The following is a 19,809-nucleotide window of genomic DNA, read 5'->3' on the forward strand; positions in this document are numbered from 1 at the left end:
ACGCCCAAGAAAAAACAACGATCTCAAATAGCTAGGCTCTGCAATAAACAGAACCAGCAAAGAATAGATCACCTTTTCGGCTTTTTTATGAGCAAAATAATGGATACCCCATGGCCCTACTCAGCTGCAAACAGAAGAAGGTTTGAATGAATTCGAAAAGAGAAAACAATTGCTATGCTTCTCAACAGCTAAAAGTTGCAAACATCCGGCAACGGTTTTCATCAGCTAAAACAACAAGGCGACCAACAACCTTACACATTTACCATTTTATATTTTTATTCCACCCAGTTCCAGAGAATGACACCGATTATTATTATTATTATTATTCTACTTTCCAGTGCCCAGCTACTGTAGTGTATATCAATCATCAAATATGGGGCTCTCTAAAAGCACAGATGAGCAGGCCCATCCCAGCTGAACAAAAAAGCGCCAGCACACGCTTCTGGACCACGATCTCATGTACAAATTACACATCATGTAAACACATGTACACCAGTCTCAGCACAAAATTACAAGTGGTTAAAGGAAAAATACCCGCAACCATCCACTCTCAACAGCGCAGCCCCCTCCCAATTGGAAGGAGATAGGTCGTGTCCTGTGACTCTCAAACAAATATAGCCCTTGTGACCCTTTTCCTGCGCTGATCAAACAGAGAGATCATCGCTGTTTCATTGATGGAACCATGTCGGAGATGAACTCCATTTACCCAAAGAGGCCACACAGAGCATATGGTGTGTCCTACTGTCCTCTTTAGCCTAGAAGGTCCTTGAAAAGATTGGGATTGTTCCCTGTTGGTGTCACGCCTACTTGCCGTGCAGTCGCATTCTTTTGCAAGGCATCTTGAAGGCTTGGACTCTTCTTTGAAGCCACTGCAGTTGCTCCTTTGTGGGAGCTTGAATTAACATCGCCTAGAGTGGGATCGATGGATCCACTAGCCACTCCAGTTGGTACATCATCTGAGAAGATTGACATAAGATTTGGTGCTTTGGAAGTGCTGGTAGCCGGAGTTCCAGAAAGCACCGGAGCAGCCGATGCTGGTCCAAGAAGCCCCTCTAACTGTGAGAAAGGATCAGCTGATGGAGGATTTGATGAAACTGGCTCATCACCCAGATCCAGCAGATCAGGCGGTGGTGCAGCAGGGATTACTTGCTCCTTAACTGGCTGGGCAGTCACATGAGTGGTAGCTACTTTCTCAGTTGAGGGACTGTCCTTTGCTGTCTTTCTAGAAGCTTGTGCTTTCCTATCAGCTTTAGCTGCTGCCGAGCCAAAAAGTGAAGCAGCCAGCCGTTGCTTTTCTGCTGAAACTTTCATGCCCTGCTGTCTCTTAGAACCATATGAGGACTCCCGTGGCTGCGAACTTGACCCTCCCCCATCAGAATGAGAGGCCCCATTGGTTGTTTGTTGACTAGACGTCGAGCTTGAGGGTGTAGAAGAGGAATATGTTGGCCTTCCCCATTTCTTTTGGACCCCATCAAGGCGAAGTTTGACACCAAACTCACCAGAAACCGCATCACCTGGTGGTTGAGACTTTGATGTTTGATGGTCTTCCTTATAGTAGCCTGGCTCTGTAGCTGGAACTAGGTCAGTAATTGGTGCGGACATGCTACTTTGTGAAGTTGCTAGTGGCAACGAAGGTTTAGGCATCTCATAGGCCTCAAATCTAAGAGTATGGGCAGATGTTTCCTGTTGTTCTTGGCTTCTGTAGCTGCCAATACTTATAACACCAGAGCGTTCACTCTCTGGAATGTAAGGGGACGCACCATTTTCCAAGGCTTGCTGCACATAACTGTTTAGAAATGAGAGGTTTCTGTCGACCTGCAATACAAACATAAATTTACAAGATTGTTACTCTTTATTATAAAAAATAGAAGGGAAGATCCACGTGATGAAAACTCACAATAACCACATTTGGTCACTTGGAATCTCAACCTTTTAACCTTGCAATTAAGGATTTTAGGGATATATGAGGACCGGGCTGTGACGTTGGGAAAAGATAAGAGGACTTGAATGTGGACTGGTTAGGACTAACCTCACCACTCATATCCCTAAGTCCAAACACCCCCCTCAATTGAAAAAGAAACTGTGACAATAGCTTAAGGGAGGTCTTAGGAGAAAGATGGGACCATGGAATGGGGCCATAGAACATTGAGCTAGAAAACAATATTTCGTTTTTGGAAAATGCATCAGTGGTTCTTAGGGCCTGTTTGGTGGTGTGGCAGAGCTCCAGCTTCAAGGAATCCAAGTATTTGTTGCTCCAAGAAATCTTGGGTCTGGAGGAGGTACATCGAGCGCATTTAATTTATATGAATCATTTTTCTACATTTAGGCTAAATATAATATAAATATTTAAACCACTTTATCTTAGTCAACAAACTACAAATCCAACCTGGATCTTGGAGCTAGAGCTGTGCCAAACAGGACTTGTAGGAGTGTCACGTAGGCCCCCAAATGAATAATTCGCATTTCTAGGTCCCCACATTAGCTAATTGGTTCATTCAAGGTCCAAACCACTCTAGTCAGTGATTGTGGCTGGCCTACTTGACATTCATGTCACCCTTTTTTTTTGTCATCTAGTGTGGAACCTACATGCTAGATCCCTAGCATCATCTTCCTAATTGTATAATGCATGCCAAATAGGAACACATATGTTGATTAATGACATTTGGAGGTTGAGCGACACAATTAATAAGTATAGTGATGTAAATCTGCAAATTAAGATTTAAGACCCCCCCCCCCCCCCCCCCCCCCCCCCCGACACACACACGCACACAAGTTTGAGGATCACCGGTGCACTTTACCCTTTTGTTTCTCTCCCCTAACTGAAAAAAGAACAATTATAAAGCTCTCCTAACAGATTAGATTTAGCAATAACCAATTCAACTCTACCTCTCTAGCCAAAAACAAAATCCCTTAAGTGCCATAAAATGGTCACACACTTAGAAATGTAGGTCCGTACCACGCGTGTGAGAAATGTGTAAAATGAAATTCCTGCTCTAGGCGGAACATGAAAAGATATGCCCCAACATTCACATCTCGAAGTAAGCCTAGATAGTAGAAAAATCAGGTTCATTTAGAAGGATGACATAACACTACCTCAATATCTTCACAGCTTGCATCTGCAGGCATAACACTTTCAACAGCATTTTTGTCCAAGCCTAATAAAGCCTGTAGCTCGTATGCCCGTTGCTGCAAGTCTGTTGAATGTGAAGCTGACAATTCATCTACCAATGTTTGACACTGCAAGAACAGAGAATATTTATAGATATTTAAAGTAGAAACTAAAAAACGCTACCAAATCCACAATAAGTTCTGCTTTTGTGACTTCATAGTACAATTATGCTTGAAGAAAGTTTATTAATGATTTCCTCAGTGGGGCCTCCTTGCCATGGAAATTATATTTACATCATATACGTGTGATTCCTATCATATACATTTTACATATATGCACGTGGTTCCCTGACAGAATATAATGATATAAATAAATTATTTTAGTAAACATTGTCATGAAATCATATGTGATGCAAGCATCCGAGGATATATAAAGAGCTGAATTCTCGTGATTGCTTTATATAGTCGGCCATCCAACTTTGCAATGCTTGATATTACTGCCCGTTTTTAACCAAAATAGCAGTGTTTGCAAAAGCTATGAACCAAACAGGAGACTAGAATAAGAAAATGGCAGTCCATGAGAACAGAACTAATCTTATTTATAATTTCATGAGAAACATGATGCTCTTTCTGTGAATGTGAAGACACATGTAATGAAACAGCGTGGCTTGAAACAGACTAAAGCTCATTAAATTGATAAGGATAGTGACCGAACTATGAAAAAAGAAAGTCGCAGATGTTCATTTACCTCAGGCAGCAAATCAATCTTCCTTCCAAGAGCGATTTCAAACGCAAATATCTTCAGAATTGCTGAGATTGCATACGCCTTAAATAAGCAAAATCAAATAAACAATAACACCGCACATCAATAATGGCATACAAAGAGGCATATCAACAACAGAACATAAACTTCCAGAAAAAACAATCAGTAATAGCCAGTGTCCAATGCATAATATAAAACATTTCCACTTCTCTGGTATAAAGACACTAGATGATTTTTTCACATGTGAAGGAAAAACATTCAGTCATGTACAGTGTGGTCGGTAACATCAATATATGCTTGTATGTAGGGAAAAAACATATACTGCCCCGGTCACAAAAAAAATGCAATTCTAGCTCTGGTTAGAAAACTATCTTAAGTTTGACTAAGTTTATAGAAAATAGTATCGGCATGAATGACTTCAAACAGGTATACTATGAAAATATATTTCATGACGAATCTAATGGTACTTATATAAATTTGGTCAAACTTGAGATACTCTGACTTAGCACTATTCTAGAATTGCATCCTTTTTGGAACCGATTATATGTTAAATTGGGCAGAGTTTCGACTTGGCATTGGTGATACCAAAGTCCACACAGTCCCACTAAATAGTTGATCGATAGATTGAACTCCATACCAAGTTTCAGATTATCCAACAATGTGTCATGTGCTGTACTGTACTCTTCAAATTGCAGAAAAAGAGAGCATCTCCACCAAATATCCTATCTCAACTCCCATACCTATAATTTGTAAGTCCTAAAAACCCTTTCTCCTAATTCCTAAATAAAGGAGACAACACCCCCTCCCCTGTCCCTAAATAAATATAGGAGACAAGTTTTAGATAATCTACTACAACAGTATTCTCTTATATCCTAAATTGATCTTAAGGTGCTCTCCTAAAACAACTTATAGGAGATGTAATATAAGAGATCTGGTGGAGTAACCAAAAAAATCTCCAGGGACAATTACAGATTATCAAACCAAACACAAGTTTTATAACAACCCCAGAACTGAATGGCAGAGTACCTTAACTAGAACCTATTGACTATTGTCATATTTCAGCATAGAGCATGCAAGATATAAGGAGGCCAAGTCAAGTGATCAATGAAACATGAGCTACGCTACAAAAAGCATACCTTGACAGTGTCATCAGTGAGGTGGGCCTCTGCCACATCACACAACTTCCCAATAATATAAGAAGCAGAATATTTTCCATCTGCTGTTCCATATTCCCCCAAAACCCAGCATATTATCTGAACATAAAATGAACCAACATAAAATATCGCAGAAACTACAATTTAGAATAGAAAGGACAAGGAAAATAACTACCTGCAGGAACGAAGAAGGAAGCTTTGGCTCTCCGACAATGCGGAGATAGGAATCTACCTGTTTAAGCACAAAAGAAGTGTTTTCTTTAGTAGTAAAAAAAAATGTTATTGGCACTGGCAGATCAAGCAGAGAAGACATGGAAAAAAGAGGTTCAATTGTGGCTATATAAAACATTGTTTACATACTCTAGAATAGAGTTGAACAATAGCATGAATTGAAGCATGAAAAAAGGCGTACCCAGTGCAGAGAGCTCCCGCTCTGTGCGGGGTCTGGGGAAGGGTGTTAGTGGCAAGCCTTACCCTCGCCTGTGCAATGCGAGGAGACCGCGACTCGAACCCGGGACCTTCCAGTCACAGGCGGTAAGACTCTACCGCTTGCACCAGGCCCGCCCTTCGAAGCATGAAAGATTGGAAATTTCCCTCAACAGTCAAGTTAGAAATCAGGAGCTATCCACTTTGGGCCAGCTTTACATAAGTTTCCCAATTCAACCTATCTCCGTACGGTCATTGGTCAACTAAAGTGAATTTATCAAGCTAAATCGAGGTAAGTCCTTTTGTTTTCGAAATTTCAAGAGAAATTGACCAACTGGGGGATAAAATTATGATTGAAGGTGTATTTATCCACAGTAATCATGTCTGGCGTTAAGAAAGTGGCTACAATGAAAGTTTGGTGCTGAGAGTACATACAGCCGACGATCTTAGCTGACTGTCAGCACCTTCATCCTCCTCTCCAAAGCCTTCAGCAATTAGCCGCATCAAATTGTGCGCCACTCTGATGTTGACAAGATCTCCAGCATGCTCAAAGACTTTGTTCATGGTCTGTAAGAAAATAGAGGAAGAAAAGGTTCAGCTCTCAAGAAGCAACAAAAGATGCTTGACAACATTTAGGCCAGTACTCATGTAATTACCTGGATGAACCACTGATTGCTAGGCGCAAATTGCTCTGCAAGTTCAACACAACGTGATGCAATTTCTGTCTTGTAATGATGATCAGTTATGTTGATCATGTACTCAATCATCCTATCAACAATCACTTCAACATTTGTTGAGTTTGTCATCTTATAAAGAAGCTCAAAGGTCTTGCGCTTCAAAGTATCATCTGGGTCCTATTCACAGGATTACACAGTGAGAAATCAAGAGTGGTACTGACAAAACACAGTAACAAAAAAATGTTAAATCACTGATACAAAGAAATATGTATACTAAGGTTGGACATAATAAACTGAAAAAAAAACATTCCTTGTGTTAAGTTCTGAAACTAGAACATGACTACAATAAAATGGCTGTCTTCTTCTCTTGCATTGAAGAACATGTTACAGGGATGAACGCTATGGATGGCAGCAACATATCACAGAATCAATGTTTATCATACATTTTTAGTGCTTCACATGGCACATCCCTCACCTCTAAGCAATCAATGACAGCCAGCTGGTGCTCTTCTGCAATATCTGGATTTATTTTTATTAGCCGGCCAAGAGCATCAATGCCCATGTACTTAAGATTATGACTATCACTCTGCAATCAACGAAAGGGATGAATAAGTTGGTTAGCCTCCAAAAAACACAACATGCCATTTGTTTTTCCCATAACAAAGATCATGTGCAAACCTTCAGAAACTTTGATGTTGTTTCAGCTGCAGCCTCTAGCATCTTAGGGTTTGGGAAAATGGATGAAATACAGCATATGCATTCATACAGTATAGCATTGCCAATGTTGCTCGCAGTGTCACCCTTCCTGAATATGTCACCCAATACAGTGTACATATGCCCACTTGCTTGTTTATCACCACTACCAAGCACAGCAAGTATCTTCAGTAGTTTTATCTGCAGATGACAGAAACGAAATCTAAGGCAGATAGCTTGGTGACAACTGAAGGCTTAAACCCATAGAAGAAGCATAACTCGCACTGGCAACCTAGCAACCTAACAAATAAATAATGTTTAATTTAACTCACATACCTGAATAAACGGTGCGGGCATTTGGTGATAATCATAGGAAGTCGGAAGCCTCCTCTCCGCAACTTGTTTGAGGATGTTAACAAAACTAACAACTAAATCCTTGTACGAATTTGGTTCCCCCAAAATCAGGTCATAGAGGGGGCATAGAGTTGCACCCATCACCCCTGGATCATTATCACAGAGCCTCTGTATAGCAACAAATAAATTTAGAACCTCATTGCTCCGTGCAGAGATTAAAATAAGAAAAGTTATTCTTTTTTTTGAAGATAAGAAAAGTTATTCTATCTTGCAAGAATTTAAGAACATAAGTAAATGTACTGCACATGCAAAAATTTCATTTTGGGAAGTCCATGCATATTCGGTCCAAATTTGCAACCTGTGAGTGACATCCTAAACATCAAGGAATGTGAAAAGGGACATTTCTAAATGCATACTAACATTCATCTTGAACAGAATTGGCAGTAGGGTGCCTTTGAGACAAAATTGTAGCTTATGCATGATCATTATGAGCTATTCAATATCGGTTTCGGTCAGTTATTATATTAAAATATGGACTTAGCACCATAAAAATGAAGGGGAAAAGTGCCGGACCTTGCGGAAGTTGGAGACAAGGTGGGAGACGGAGGAGGGGGATCGCTGGTAGAACCGGTGCAGTGCCATGACGGCCTTCTTCCTCACAGCCTCCTTCGGGTGCGCGAGCAGCTCTACGACCTGGGGCAGCACGGCAGGGATGGCCTCCTCACCGATGAGGCGGCACGCGGCGGTGAGCGCTGCGCAGACGACGAGGTAGTTGTCCGACCTGAGGTCCTTCTGGATGGTGTTGACCACGAGGATGACAAGGTCGTGGCGCTCGTCGAGGAAGAGCGCGACGGCGAGGTAGCCGGTTCGCTTGAGCGGGAGCGACTCGTCGTGGGTCATCTTGACGGCATGGATGTGGCCGAAGGAGGCATCGTGGCCGAGCATCTCGGCGTAGACGAGGCGGAGGAGGAGCTCCTTCATCTTGCGGCGTGGCACGTCGGGGTCCGCGAGGCGGCGCTTGAGGTGCTCGAGCTCGCGCGCGATGATGCGGTCCTCCTCCGCCTTGGAGCGCGCCTCGCCGATGGACTTGACGAGGTCGAGGAACTCCTTGGACTGCCCCCACCCGCCCTGCGACCCCATCGCCAGCTCCCGGCCGATCGTCCGCAGCTGCTCCATTGCCGGCGCCCGCTCCGGGTTCCTCGGCAGTGCGCGCGTGTGGCTCGACCGCCGCCGGCGACGACAGAGGCGTCCGGTTGGAGTGGGAGAGTGGAGAGGTGGAGGAGATCTGGATCGGCGAGTGGGGGACAGGCGGGGAGGTGGGTTTGCTTGGAGATCGGGATCGGGATTAGCGACGGACGGGAGGGCCTTCTTTTTTCCTCTCTTTTTTCCCGTCGTTTTACTGAAATCTGTTCTGATTTGCAAGGGCACAAAAACCTTGTTGTCTTTCACTCCTCGATCAGAATCTGCACGAAATATTTAAACCGTGTACTAAACTCTGTTTCAAAATGATTCAACAGTTTGGTTTTTATTGTTCACACTCTCACTGATGATATTTACTTACTTTATATTAATTAAGTGGAAAGTATCCTTAGATTTGGTATCCAAAATACTATAGTGCGTGGCATTATATTTGTGCAAACAAAGTTCTTAGTAATATTGTAAATTGGGTGTCAATAGTAATGCACTAGTATACTAATTTGATTTTTTATAATATATGATAATTTTAGCATATTAATGTAATTACTGGCTTAGTTACTGAAAGGGGGGAAATGAGACGGAGCTTAGAGAGGATGGTTTTGAGAGGAGGGAAGACTAGTGGCAGCGGGGACTCAACGATGGGAGACAACGGATCTAATATAATAGCGTCACTAAAATGTCTACGTGTGACATTCATTCGGTGTAAATGAAATAATTTTTATCCGTTCGTTGTTACATAGGCCTCTTCTCCATGTTATTCTTGTTAAATAGCCAATGGATTATATACCTAAACGATACATTAGTCAATAAGCTCTGTGTTTAAACTTGTGTAAAAGGTAGGTTTTAACCTATTTTTTTAATTGCAGTATAGACGCAGACACTCTTACATGTACGCACACTCATCGGTCACCAGTCACCCTCGTGAACGCACGCATACACAACCTATCTGTCGGGTACCATAGAAAGGGGTCCCCTAAGCAAGAACCGAAAAAATCGCTTAGATCTTGTAAAAATCGAAGCCAAGAGACGACTACCGGCAAACCCCCCACCTTATCTGAGGCCCGGCTGGACCACCCGGCCCACCTCGAACAATATCCGGGCTCACCCGAAGCGGGCTCGGCCCAGAACGAAACCACGAGGCCTCGGACGAGGTACCGATTCTCCGCCTCACCCGAGGCCCCGCGCGCAAGGCCTCGGACGAGGTACCGATTCTCCGACTCGCCCGAGGCCCCGCGCGCAAGGCCTCGGACGAGGTACCGATTCTCCGCCTCGCCCGAGGCCCCGCACGCAATGCCTCGGACGAGGTGTCGATTCTCCGACTCGCCCGAGGCCCCGCGCCACAAGGCCTCAGACGAGGTACCGATTCTCCGCCTCACCCGAGGCCCCACGCACAAGGCCTCGGACGAGGTACCGATTCTCCGACTCGCCCGAGCCCCGCGCCGCAAGGCCTCGGACGAGGTACCGATTCTCCGACTCGCCCGAGCCCCGCGCCGCAAGGCCTCGGACGAGGTACCAATTCTCCGACTCGCCCGAGGCCCCGCGCCACAAGGCCTCGGACGAGGTACCGATTCTCCGACTTGCCCGAGGCCCCGCGCGCAAGGCCTCGGACGAGGTACCGATTCTCCAACTCGCCCGAGGCCCCACACCACGAGGCCTCGGACGAGCACCCAGTTACCGACTCGCTCGAGGCCGGCTTGGTATCAACCCCGTCACTACCGCCTTGACCGACTTCTCTGACGGGACGTCACATCCAACTAACACGTCCAACCACTCCCGCGACGTCAGCCAAACGACGGCACGATACAGCGAAGCGGCCGACGAGACGGGAGTCACATCGACCGGACTTGACTTTCCATGCCACGTTGTCCTTGGAGCAGGGGTTAGGCAGCACGGGCGTCAGCCGTGGGCACAGTGCCGAGCACAGCGGCCAGTAACCCCTGCCCCGCCGAGGATTCGGCGCTTTCGGGAAAATGGAATGCCTATTTTCTATTGCGCCGGATGCAAATTCTTGGTGGTTGGCACATTTGAGCAAGGTTGAAGAAGTTAGAATTGAAATGGAGTTGGTCGAAATGATGCTGGCGTCGGTCTACTGACCGGACACTGGGTCACGCAGTGACCGGACGCTAAAAGGCTGCGTCCGGTCAAACTGACGGGTCTGCACAGTACCGAGGGTATTGCACCGAACGCTGGTCTGTGTCCGGTCAAGGTGGACCGGACGTGTCCGGTCGAAAAATATGCCTCGGGGAGCTTACTGGAAACGACCGGACGCTGGGGCTTCAGCGTCCGGTCAGTTTTACCGGAGCGTCCGGTCAGCTTCGTAGCCGTTGAAATTTGACGAACAACGTTTGAAGCTGGTGACGCGTGGCGTCCATCGGGCGACCGGACGCTGAGGGCCAGCGTCCGGTCAGTATGACCGGAGCGTCCGGTCAGAGCGCGTTTTGCCCAGTGAAGGGGTATAGCGGCTCTATTTGATGGGGGCTCTATTTATAGCCCCATGGCCGGCTCAAGGGATCTCTCTTGCACATTTTCATTGACATAACAACCTTGTGAGCTTAGCCAAAGTCCTCTCACTCATCTCCATCATTGATTCATCATCTTTGTGAGATTGGGAAAGAATCCAAGTGCATTGCTTGAGTGATTGCATCTAGAGGCACTTGGTATTCGTGTTGCGCTGCTGATTTCTCTTGTTACTCTTGGTGGTTGCCACCACCTAGATGGCTCGGTGCAGCGGTGGAGGATCGGCACGAGTTGGTGATTGTTCGTGGCCGTCTCCGGTGATTGTGAGGGGAGTTGTACCTTCCCCGGCGGAGCGCCGAAAGGTAACTCTAGTAAATTGCTCGTGTCATTGAGTTACCTCACTTGTGGGTCGGTTCTTGCGGTGTCCAATCGTGTGGACGAGGTTTGTGAAACACCTCTTAGCCGCCGAACCACCAAGTGTTGGTCGACACAACGGGGACGTAGCGTGTTGGCAAGCACGTGAACCTCGGGAGAAAATCGATTGTCTCTCTTCTTTGGCATTCTCCCGGTGATTGGCTATATATTCATCTTGTGATTGGTTCATCCCCTACACGTCGGTATAATCACTCTACTCACTCATTTACATTCTTGCAAACTAGTTGATACAAGCTCTTTAGTGTAATTAGAATTGAGAGCTTGCTTTATTATTTACATTTATCTAGTTGAGCTCTTTAGAGTAGCAAGGTTGAGAGCTCTTAGTGAGTAATTATATAGCAAGTTTATGTGCCTAAGTATTCATAGCAACTAGAATTGTTGGATAGGTGGCTTGCAACCCTTGTAGAGCTAGAGCAAGTTTGCATTACGTTATTTGTCATACTAATCAAATTGCTCTAGTTGATTTATAGATTTTTAAATAGGCTATTCACCCCCTCTCTAGCCATATTAGGACCTTTCACCAGGGGAAGCAGGAGGTCCTCGAGGCTGATCTAGTCATGGCCACAGATCGCAAGAATCCTCGAGGCCCCGCCAGAGGTCCTGGGCTCTTCGACGACATGCTTAAGAAGCCCTGCCCTTACCACCAGGGCCCGGTGAAGCACACCCTCGAAGAGTGCACCATGCTCCGGCATTACTACGCCAAGCCCGGGCTCCCCAACGACGATGCCAAGAAGAAGGGCGCCGGCGATAGGGACAACAACAAGGACGACGGGTTCCCCGAGGTGCACAACGCCTTCATGATCTTTGGCGGGCCTTCAGAGTGTCTCATGGCACGACAGTGAAAGAAGGAGCGTCAGGAGGTCTTCTCGGTTAAGTGGCCACTCCCTAGTACCTCGACTGGTCTCGAGAGGCGATCACCTTTGATCGAGATGACCACCCCGATTATGTCCCAAACCCCAAGAAGTACCCACTCGTCGTCGACCTGATCATCGGCAACACCCGGCTCACCAAGGTGTTGATGGACGGATGCAGCGGTCTCAACATCCTCTACGTCAACACCCTGGAGCTCTTAGAGCTCGACCAGTCATAGCTCTGAGGCAATGTCACGCCCTTCCACGGCATCATGCCAGGGAAACGCACGTGACCCCTTGGGCGCATCGACTTGCCCGTCTGCTTCGGCACTCCCTCCAACTACCGCAAGGAGGTCCTCACCTTTGAGGTGGTTGGGTTCAAGGGGTCCTATCACGCCATCCTAGGGCACCCGTGCTACGCCAAGTTCATGGCGATCCCCAACTACACCTATCTCAAGCTCAAGATGCTGGGCCCCAATGGCGTTATCACTGTCGAGTCCACGTACGAGCATGCATACAACTGTGACATTGAATGCATCGAGTACGCTGAGGCTCTCGTGGAGGCCGAGACCCTCATCGTCAACCTCGACCAACTTGGTAGTGAGGCGCTCGACTCCAAGCATCGTGCCGGGACTTTCGAACCCACAGAGGCCATCAAGCTTGTCCTGGTCGACCCCACCTGCCCCAACAACCGAGCGCTGAGGATCAGCGCCACCCTCAACAGCAAATAGGAAGTCGTGCTCGTTGACTTTCTCCGTGCGAATGCCGATGTATTCGCGTGGAGTCCCTCAGACATGCTGGGCATACCGAGGGAGGTCGCCAAGCGCGCCTTAGACATCCGGGCCGGGTCCAGATCGGTGAAGCAGCGCCTACGCTGATTCGACGAGGAAAAGCGCAAGGCCGTCGGTGAGGAGGTGCAGAAGCTTTTGGCGATCGGATTCATCAAGGATGTGTCCCATCCAAAGTGGTTAGCTAATCCTATATTAGTTAAGAAGAAAAATGGGAAGTGGAGGATGTGTGTAGACTACACCGGTTTGAATAAAGCATGTCTAAAAGTCCCATTCCTATTACCTCAAATTGACCAAATCATTGACTCCACTGCAGGATGCAAAACCCTTACTTTCCTTGATGCGTATTCTGGTTACCATAAAATCAAGATGAAAGAATCTGACCAGCTCGCGACTTCTTTCATCACCCCATTTGGCATGTACTACTATGTGACTATGCCATTCGGCCTCAGAAATGCAGGGGCCTCATACCAGCGGTGCATGACCCAGGTCTTTGGTGAGCACATCGAGCGAACCGTCGAGGCCTATGTGGACGACATCGTGGTCAAGTCCAGGAAGGCCAGTGATCTCATCGATGACTTGGAGATAGCCTTCAAATGCCTCAGGGAGAAGGGCATCAAGCTCAACCCCGAGAAATGTGTCTTCGGGGTCCCCCCAGGCATGCTCTTAGGATTCATAGTCTCGGAGCGCGGCATCGAGGCCAACCCAGAGAAGGTTTTGGCCGTGACCAACATGGGACCAATCTAAGATCTCAAGGGAGTGCACAGGGTTATAGGATGCCTTGCGGCCCTAAGCCGCTTCATCTCGCCCCTTGGCGAAAAAGGCTTGCCTCTGTACCGCCTCTTGAGAAAATCCAAACGCTTTTCTTGGACCCCCGAGGCCGAAGAAGCCCTCACTAAGCTCAAGGCACTGCTCACCAATCCTCCCGTCCTGGTATCGCCGACCAAGGGTGAGGCCCTCCTACTCTACGTCGCCGCAACGACCCAAGTGGTCAGTGTGGCCATAGTGGCCGAGAGGCAGGAAGAGGGGCATGCTCTACCCGTCCAACGACCTATTTACTTCATCAGCAAGGTGCTCTCCAAGACTAAGACACACTACCCCCATATCTAGAAGCTGATCTACGCCATAGTCTTGGCTCAACGCAAGCTGCGTCACTACTTTGAGTCCCACCCGGTGACCGTGGTGTCGTCTTTCCCTCTGGGAGAGATAATCCAAAACCAGGAGGCCTCGGGTAGAATAGCCAAGTGGGCCGTCGAACTCATGGGGGAAGCCCTGTCTTTTGCGCCTTGAAAAGCAATTAAATCCTAGGTCTTGGCCGATTTTGTGGCTGAGTGGACCAACACCCAGCTGCCACCTGCTCAAATCCAGGCGGAATGCTGGACCATGTACTTTGACGGGTCCCTGATGAAGACTGGGGTAGGCACGGGATTGCTCTTCATCTCGCCCCTCGGAGTACACATGCACTACATGGTGCGGCTCCACTTCGCTGCCTCGAACAACGTGGCCGAGTACGAGGCCCTCATCAACGGCTTACAAGTCACCATCGAACTTGGAGTACGACGTCTCGACATACGGGGCGATTCATAGCTCATCGTCAATCAAGTGATGAAGGAGTTGAACTGCCATGACCCCAAAATGGAGGCGTACTGTAAGCTGGTACATCACCTAGAAGACAAGTTCGACGGCCTTAAACTCAACCACATTACGCGAAAGTTCAATGAGGTCGCGGATGAACTGGCAAAGATGGCGTCAGCATGGGCCCCGGTCCCCCCAAACATCTTCGCCAGAGACCTCCACAAGCCTTCCATCGACTACGCCTCGGCGGCAGAAGAGGGCCCACCGCAGGGCCCGAGGCCCCCTCTGTCACCGAGACCCCTATGACCGAGCCCGAGGCCATGGAAATCAACACGAAGCCTCCCGAGGCCGACCAGGGCATGGACTGGCGAGTCCCGTTCCTTGATTGCCTCGTTCGAGGAGAGCTTCCTACAGACAGGACCGAATCCCGATGGCTTACGCGATGAGCCAAAACTTACGTCCTCAGCAACGGCGAGTTGTATAGGCGAAGCCCATCTGGCATCCTCCAATGGTGCATCACCACCGAGGCAGGCCAAGCCCTACTTTGGGACTTGCATGCGGGAGCCTATGAGCACCATGCAGCGCCTCGGACGCTTGTCGGAAATGCCTTCCGCCAAGGGTTCTACTGGCCAACGGTAGTTGCTGACGCCACCAAGCTGGTACGCTCCTACGAGGGATGCCAGTACTACGCACGGTAGACGCACCTCCTGGCCCAAGCCCTCCAAACCATCCCCATTACATGGCCATTCGCCGTGTGGGGGCTAGACATGGTTGGGCCTATGCAGAAGGCCCTCGGGGGCTATACCCATTTGCTGGTAGCGATCGACAAGTTCTCCAAGTGGATCGAGGCTCGTCCGATCACTCGAATCAAATCCAAGCAAGCGGTGCTGTTCTTCACTGATATCATCCACAGGTTCGGGGTTCCAAACACCATCATCACCGACAATGGGACACAATTCACCAGCCACAAGTTCCTGAAGTTCTACGACGACCACCACATCCATGTGGCTTGGTCGGCCGTAGGACACCCTAGGACAAACGGCCAAGTAGAATATGCCAATGGCATGATCCTACAAGGTCTCAAGCCAAGAATATACAACCGGTTGAAGAAATTTGGTAAGAAATGGCTTGCCGAACTCCCATCAGTCATCTGGAGCCTGAGGAACACTCTAAGCCGAGCCACAGGGTTCACACCGTTCTTCCTAGTCTGTGGAGCCGAGGCCATCCTGAAAGGATCAAGATGCCCAAGAGGGGGGGTGAATTGGGCTAATTCTAAATTTTCTTGCAATAATCAAATCCTACGGATAGCCCAATTAACCCCTTGTGCCTAGAAAAGTGTTTATATCAAACTAATGCACAACAACCTCGCAACCTATGTTCCAAACTTACTCTAGCAAGCAATTCTATGGATGTAAAACAAGTATTGAATTGCTCAAAGTAAATACTCAAAGTAAGTGCTCAAAGTAAATAGAGAGAGAAAGGAACGCGGCGATGTTTTGCCGAGGTATCGGAGAGTCGCCACTCCCCACTAGTCCTCGTTGGAGCACCCGCGCAAGGGTGTAGCTCCCCCTTGATCCTCGCAAGGATCAAGTGCTCTCTACGGGTTGATTCTTCGACACTCCATCGCGGCGAATCACCCAAAGCCGCTCACAACTTGAGTTGGGTCACCCACAAGCTCCGCCGGGTGATCACCAAACTCCCAATCACCACCAAGCCATCTAGGTGATGGCGATCACCAAGAGTAACAAGCACGAACTCTCACTTGACCACGCGAAGCCTAATGAGAAGATGGATGCACACTTGTCTACTCTTGATTCACTAATGAGGTTTCACTCTTGGATTCTCAAATCACAAACACTTCACTAGGACCTTGCTCTTCTTGGCACTCACAAACGTGTTTCTCAGCTGTTGGAATGAGCAAAAGTAACTCCACTCACGAGTGGAGCTTCTATTTATAAGGCAGCCTGAAAAACGAACCGTTATGAGCTTCTGCGGGGTGACCGGACGCTCCGATCGTTTTGACCGAACGCTCCGGTCAGTTCAACCCGCGCTACAGTTTTCACGTGATGACCAGACGCAGTCAGCGTCCGGTCAGTACCGACCGGACGTGTCCGGTCACTCTTGGATGCTTACTGTAAACGACCAGACGCTGGATACTCAGGGTCCGGTCACCACTGACCGGACGCGTCCGGTCGTACTTCCTCAAGTCTGGACCCTTACTGGAGTCGACCGGACGCTGGCCCTCAGCGTCCGGTCACACGACCTTCCAGCGTCCGGTCAGTCTAGACTTGTTCTCCTCAGTCAAATGAACTGACCGGACCCTGCGGCCAGCGTCCGGTCGCACCGGAGCCAGCGTCCGGTCAGTATTTGACCCTCCATTCACTTCCAACTTTCGATCATATGTGAATGAAGTTTGCTCCAAAGGATCTTAGGCATTCATAGGAGCTACCTAGAGCTAGTTTTTAACAAGTGTGCACCACACCTAACTCACTAGCCTGAACTAGGTCAAGCTACCCGTCCATACCCCCCTTAATAGTATGGCCAAAGGAAAAACAAAGTCCTAAACTTACTCTAAGTGTCACTCCAACTTCAATTGACACTTACACCTAGTTATCCTTAACCTTGTCGTCCATCCTTTGAAAACCGAAACGATTTCCATCGTAGGGGCATGACAACCTCGATTGCCCAATCGATCTCCATTACCATGACCTAACTTAATTGCCTCTGCAAAACACACGTTAGTCATAGTAATCTTGTATTGACATTAATCACCGAAATCCACTTAGGGGCCTAGATGCTTTCACATCCTCCCCACTGACTTAGAGTATGGTTCCCCGAGGCTACAGGCCTACAACGAGCAAAGCAACCGCACTACCCGCGAGGATGCCCTCGACCAACTAGAGGAAGCCCGAGACATTGCACTGCTGCACTCGGCCAAGTACCAGCAAGCCCTACAACGCTATCAAGCACGGCGCGTTCGAAGCCGAGACCTGAAAGTGGGCGACCTGGTGCTGAGACTGAGGCAGAGCAATAAGGGCCACCACAAGTTGACCCTGCCATGGGAAGGGCTGTACATCGTCGCCCAAGTGCTAAAGCCTGGGACCTACAAGCTAGCCAACGAGAAGGGTGAAATCCTCACCAACGCTTGGAACATAGAACAGCTACGTCGCTTCTACCCTTAAATTCCCAAGCATTCTATACATTGTTTCTCAAAATACAATAAAGAAGCATTCTTTAGTTGTTCTAATTTTTCGAGAAACCCCCCATGGGGGATCGGCGTCACGATAACGCTATAAGGGAGACTCGACTCTGCCTCTATAGAGGTGCCCACCGTGGGGCTCGAATAAGACTCAGCTCTACCTCTGCAGAACTGAGCCTCCCTCGGGGGCTAGAAGGGGGGACCCCCCTAAGTCCCACACACCGTTTTTAGTCATTTTTTGAAAAAAAAATTCTACGCCAAACTCTCTCGCATACTCAGACAAATCGATTGTAAAAAAACTAAGGACCGAAAGTCTGCCTCAGGGCCAAAAGGTGAAGCAAACTGACGTCTGTCGTAGGATCGGACGAGGCGACAGACGAGGGGAGCCTCTGAGTAGTCACTGCGACTGGAGCTGCTGTAGATGGACCGGCGGTATGCATATGAGGTGGAGTAGGCATGCCGGTCAACTCGCTGAAGGATGCTCCAAGACTCCTGGAGACTGATGTCTCAGGCACGAATAGCGAGGAGGACTGCTCTGGTGTGAAGCCCGTCTGAAATGGAGTGAACTACGGGGCTACCACGGGTGAGGCTAACCACTGGGACACCTGTATAGGAGGTGAAGCAAACTGAGCTGGAGGTTGTCCCTTACTCTGGAGCCCACTGGGCTGTACTGCTAGAGTCGTCGAAGTGGTAGGAGGCTGTGCAAGCTGGGGTGAAGGCTGTGGCAGTGGGACCCCAATGGCTGTCACTACATGCTGCATGAATCCCATGAGCTGCTGCTGCATAAGTAACTGCTGGTGCTGAAGGAGCTGCTGCTGCCGCTGGAACTCGTCCTGACGAGCCTGAAACTGTGCGAAGTTGGCAGCTGTCTCCTGTGCCTATCGTGTCTGATCCTGCTGCATCCGCTCAAGAATAGCAATGAGAGTGGGGTCTGTCTGCGGAGCAGGTGGAGCAAAACTAGAGCTACCAGCCTCTGCATCATGTCTGCGTGGAGGCATCTGAGGAATAGGCAGGTAGTCATCGTCAGAACTATCACTGTACTCGCTCACCTCCTGCTGTGCCTCTAGCTCCTCCTCCTCAGTGGCTACAATCCCTCTGATGATCTCATCCTGCTGAGCTGCGGACTCTGGCATGTCGGGACGATAGCTAGGCTGTCTGGGTGCCTGAGGAGTGGTGTGTCTGATCCTCTGTGACAGGTTGTAAGCTGGGAACTCTGTGGTGGCACCTATATACTCATCCATCATACCAGGGGGCTTATCAAGCACTACTCTGCGGATAAGAAACGTGATCCAGTGAGCATAGGGAAGCTGCCTGCGACCCTTGAATCCCTCAGCTATAGTATCCTCTATCTCTGAAAGAAGGAGGTCCCAAATATCAAATACTGTCTGCTGCATCAGGGCATTAAGAAGCCAGAGCTGTAAGCGAGTCAGGCCCTCTCTATATCCCAACCTAGGAAGCAGTGTCCTCCTGATAATGGCCCCTAGCACTCTCGCTGTAGGAGTCAAGTCACTGGGGTTCCTGCTCGACCCCTCTCCAAAAGGCTCCTTGAAGCAATGTCGCACTAAATCTGTAGGAGGCACCAACCCTCCATGAGGACGCCTGGGAGGCTCCTACTGTCCATAACAGACCTCATGCATCTTTACAGGCTACTCCTGTAGCCTCAGTATCTCTCTGACCCTGCCACTCGTCACTCTGTAGTCTTTGCCCCTGAAAGCAAAGTGAATAAACCTGTGATGTGGATCGATGTAGAGTGAAGCATAAAACTGATGGACCCAAGATGGTACATATATGCCCGTCCGTCCAATCAAATCTGTTAGTCCTGGCAAATATGATAAGTATGGCCGAATGCTCTCTCCGGCTGCTGCCACAATAGACTCTATCTGATAGACTCTCTGAGATCTGAACACTGCCCCACTGTTGAGATAAGCATTGTAGAAATCCTCCTGCAGTGGCGTGTAGAAACCCTTAGCTGCCCTCTCATCCCTCCTCGGAGGAAACCAAACCTCAAACTCAACAAATCGCAGCTGCTGAACCTGCCTGGCGGTAGCGGCCCTCAAGTCAAGGTGTACCACTGGAGGTGGACCCTGTGGTCTAGGTGGAGGACGAGATCCCCTCCGCTGTGTCGGCGGCCT

At 48.4% G+C, this 19,809-nt stretch overlaps 2 protein-coding genes across 2 annotated transcripts; one reads left to right on the forward strand and one right to left on the reverse strand.

The window, feature by feature from the left end:
* Positions 1 to 415: 415 nt before the first annotated feature.
* On the reverse strand, positions 416 to 8,544 carry LOC136457020 (AP-4 complex subunit epsilon-like). The gene is made up of 11 exons (XM_066457059.1): positions 7,749 to 8,544; positions 7,158 to 7,343; positions 6,807 to 7,022; positions 6,604 to 6,714; positions 6,108 to 6,305; positions 5,887 to 6,018; positions 5,201 to 5,257; positions 5,008 to 5,124; positions 3,857 to 3,934; positions 3,094 to 3,237; positions 416 to 1,815 (listed from the first exon to the last, which is right to left on the reverse strand). Exons 1-11 carry the CDS (start codon positions 8,349 to 8,351, stop codon positions 751 to 753), a joined length of 2,907 nt encoding a protein of 968 aa, XP_066313156.1. The 5' UTR covers positions 8,352 to 8,544; the 3' UTR covers positions 416 to 750.
* A 3,999-nt stretch (positions 8,545 to 12,543) lies between these two features.
* LOC136461269 (uncharacterized) lies at positions 12,544 to 12,846 on the forward strand. The gene has a single exon (XM_066460633.1). It carries the CDS (start codon positions 12,544 to 12,546, stop codon positions 12,844 to 12,846), a length of 303 nt encoding a protein of 100 aa, XP_066316730.1.
* The last annotated feature ends 6,963 nt before the right edge of the window (positions 12,847 to 19,809 follow it).

This window comes from Miscanthus floridulus, chromosome 6 (assembly GCF_019320115.1).
Source record: "Miscanthus floridulus cultivar M001 chromosome 6, ASM1932011v1, whole genome shotgun sequence".
Lineage (NCBI taxonomy): Eukaryota > Viridiplantae > Streptophyta > Magnoliopsida > Poales > Poaceae > Miscanthus > Miscanthus floridulus.

Excerpts from the sequence above, each read along its gene's own strand:
- LOC136461269 (XM_066460633.1), top strand. The coding sequence starts at position 12,544 with ATGGCGATCCCCAACTACACCTATCTCAAGCTCAAGATGCTGGGCCCC.
- LOC136457020 (XM_066457059.1), bottom strand. The coding sequence starts at position 8,351 with ATGGAGCAGCTGCGGACGATCGGCCGGGAGCTGGCGATGGGGTCGCAG. Across the intron at positions 7,023-7,157 it reads TGCCCGCACCGTTTATTCAG|ATAAAACTACTGAAGATACT; the intron begins GTATGTGAGTTA and ends TGTCATCTGCAG. Across the intron at positions 3,238-3,856 it reads AGATTGATTTGCTGCCTGAG|TGTCAAACATTGGTAGATGA; the intron begins GTAAATGAACAT and ends CTGTTCTTGCAG.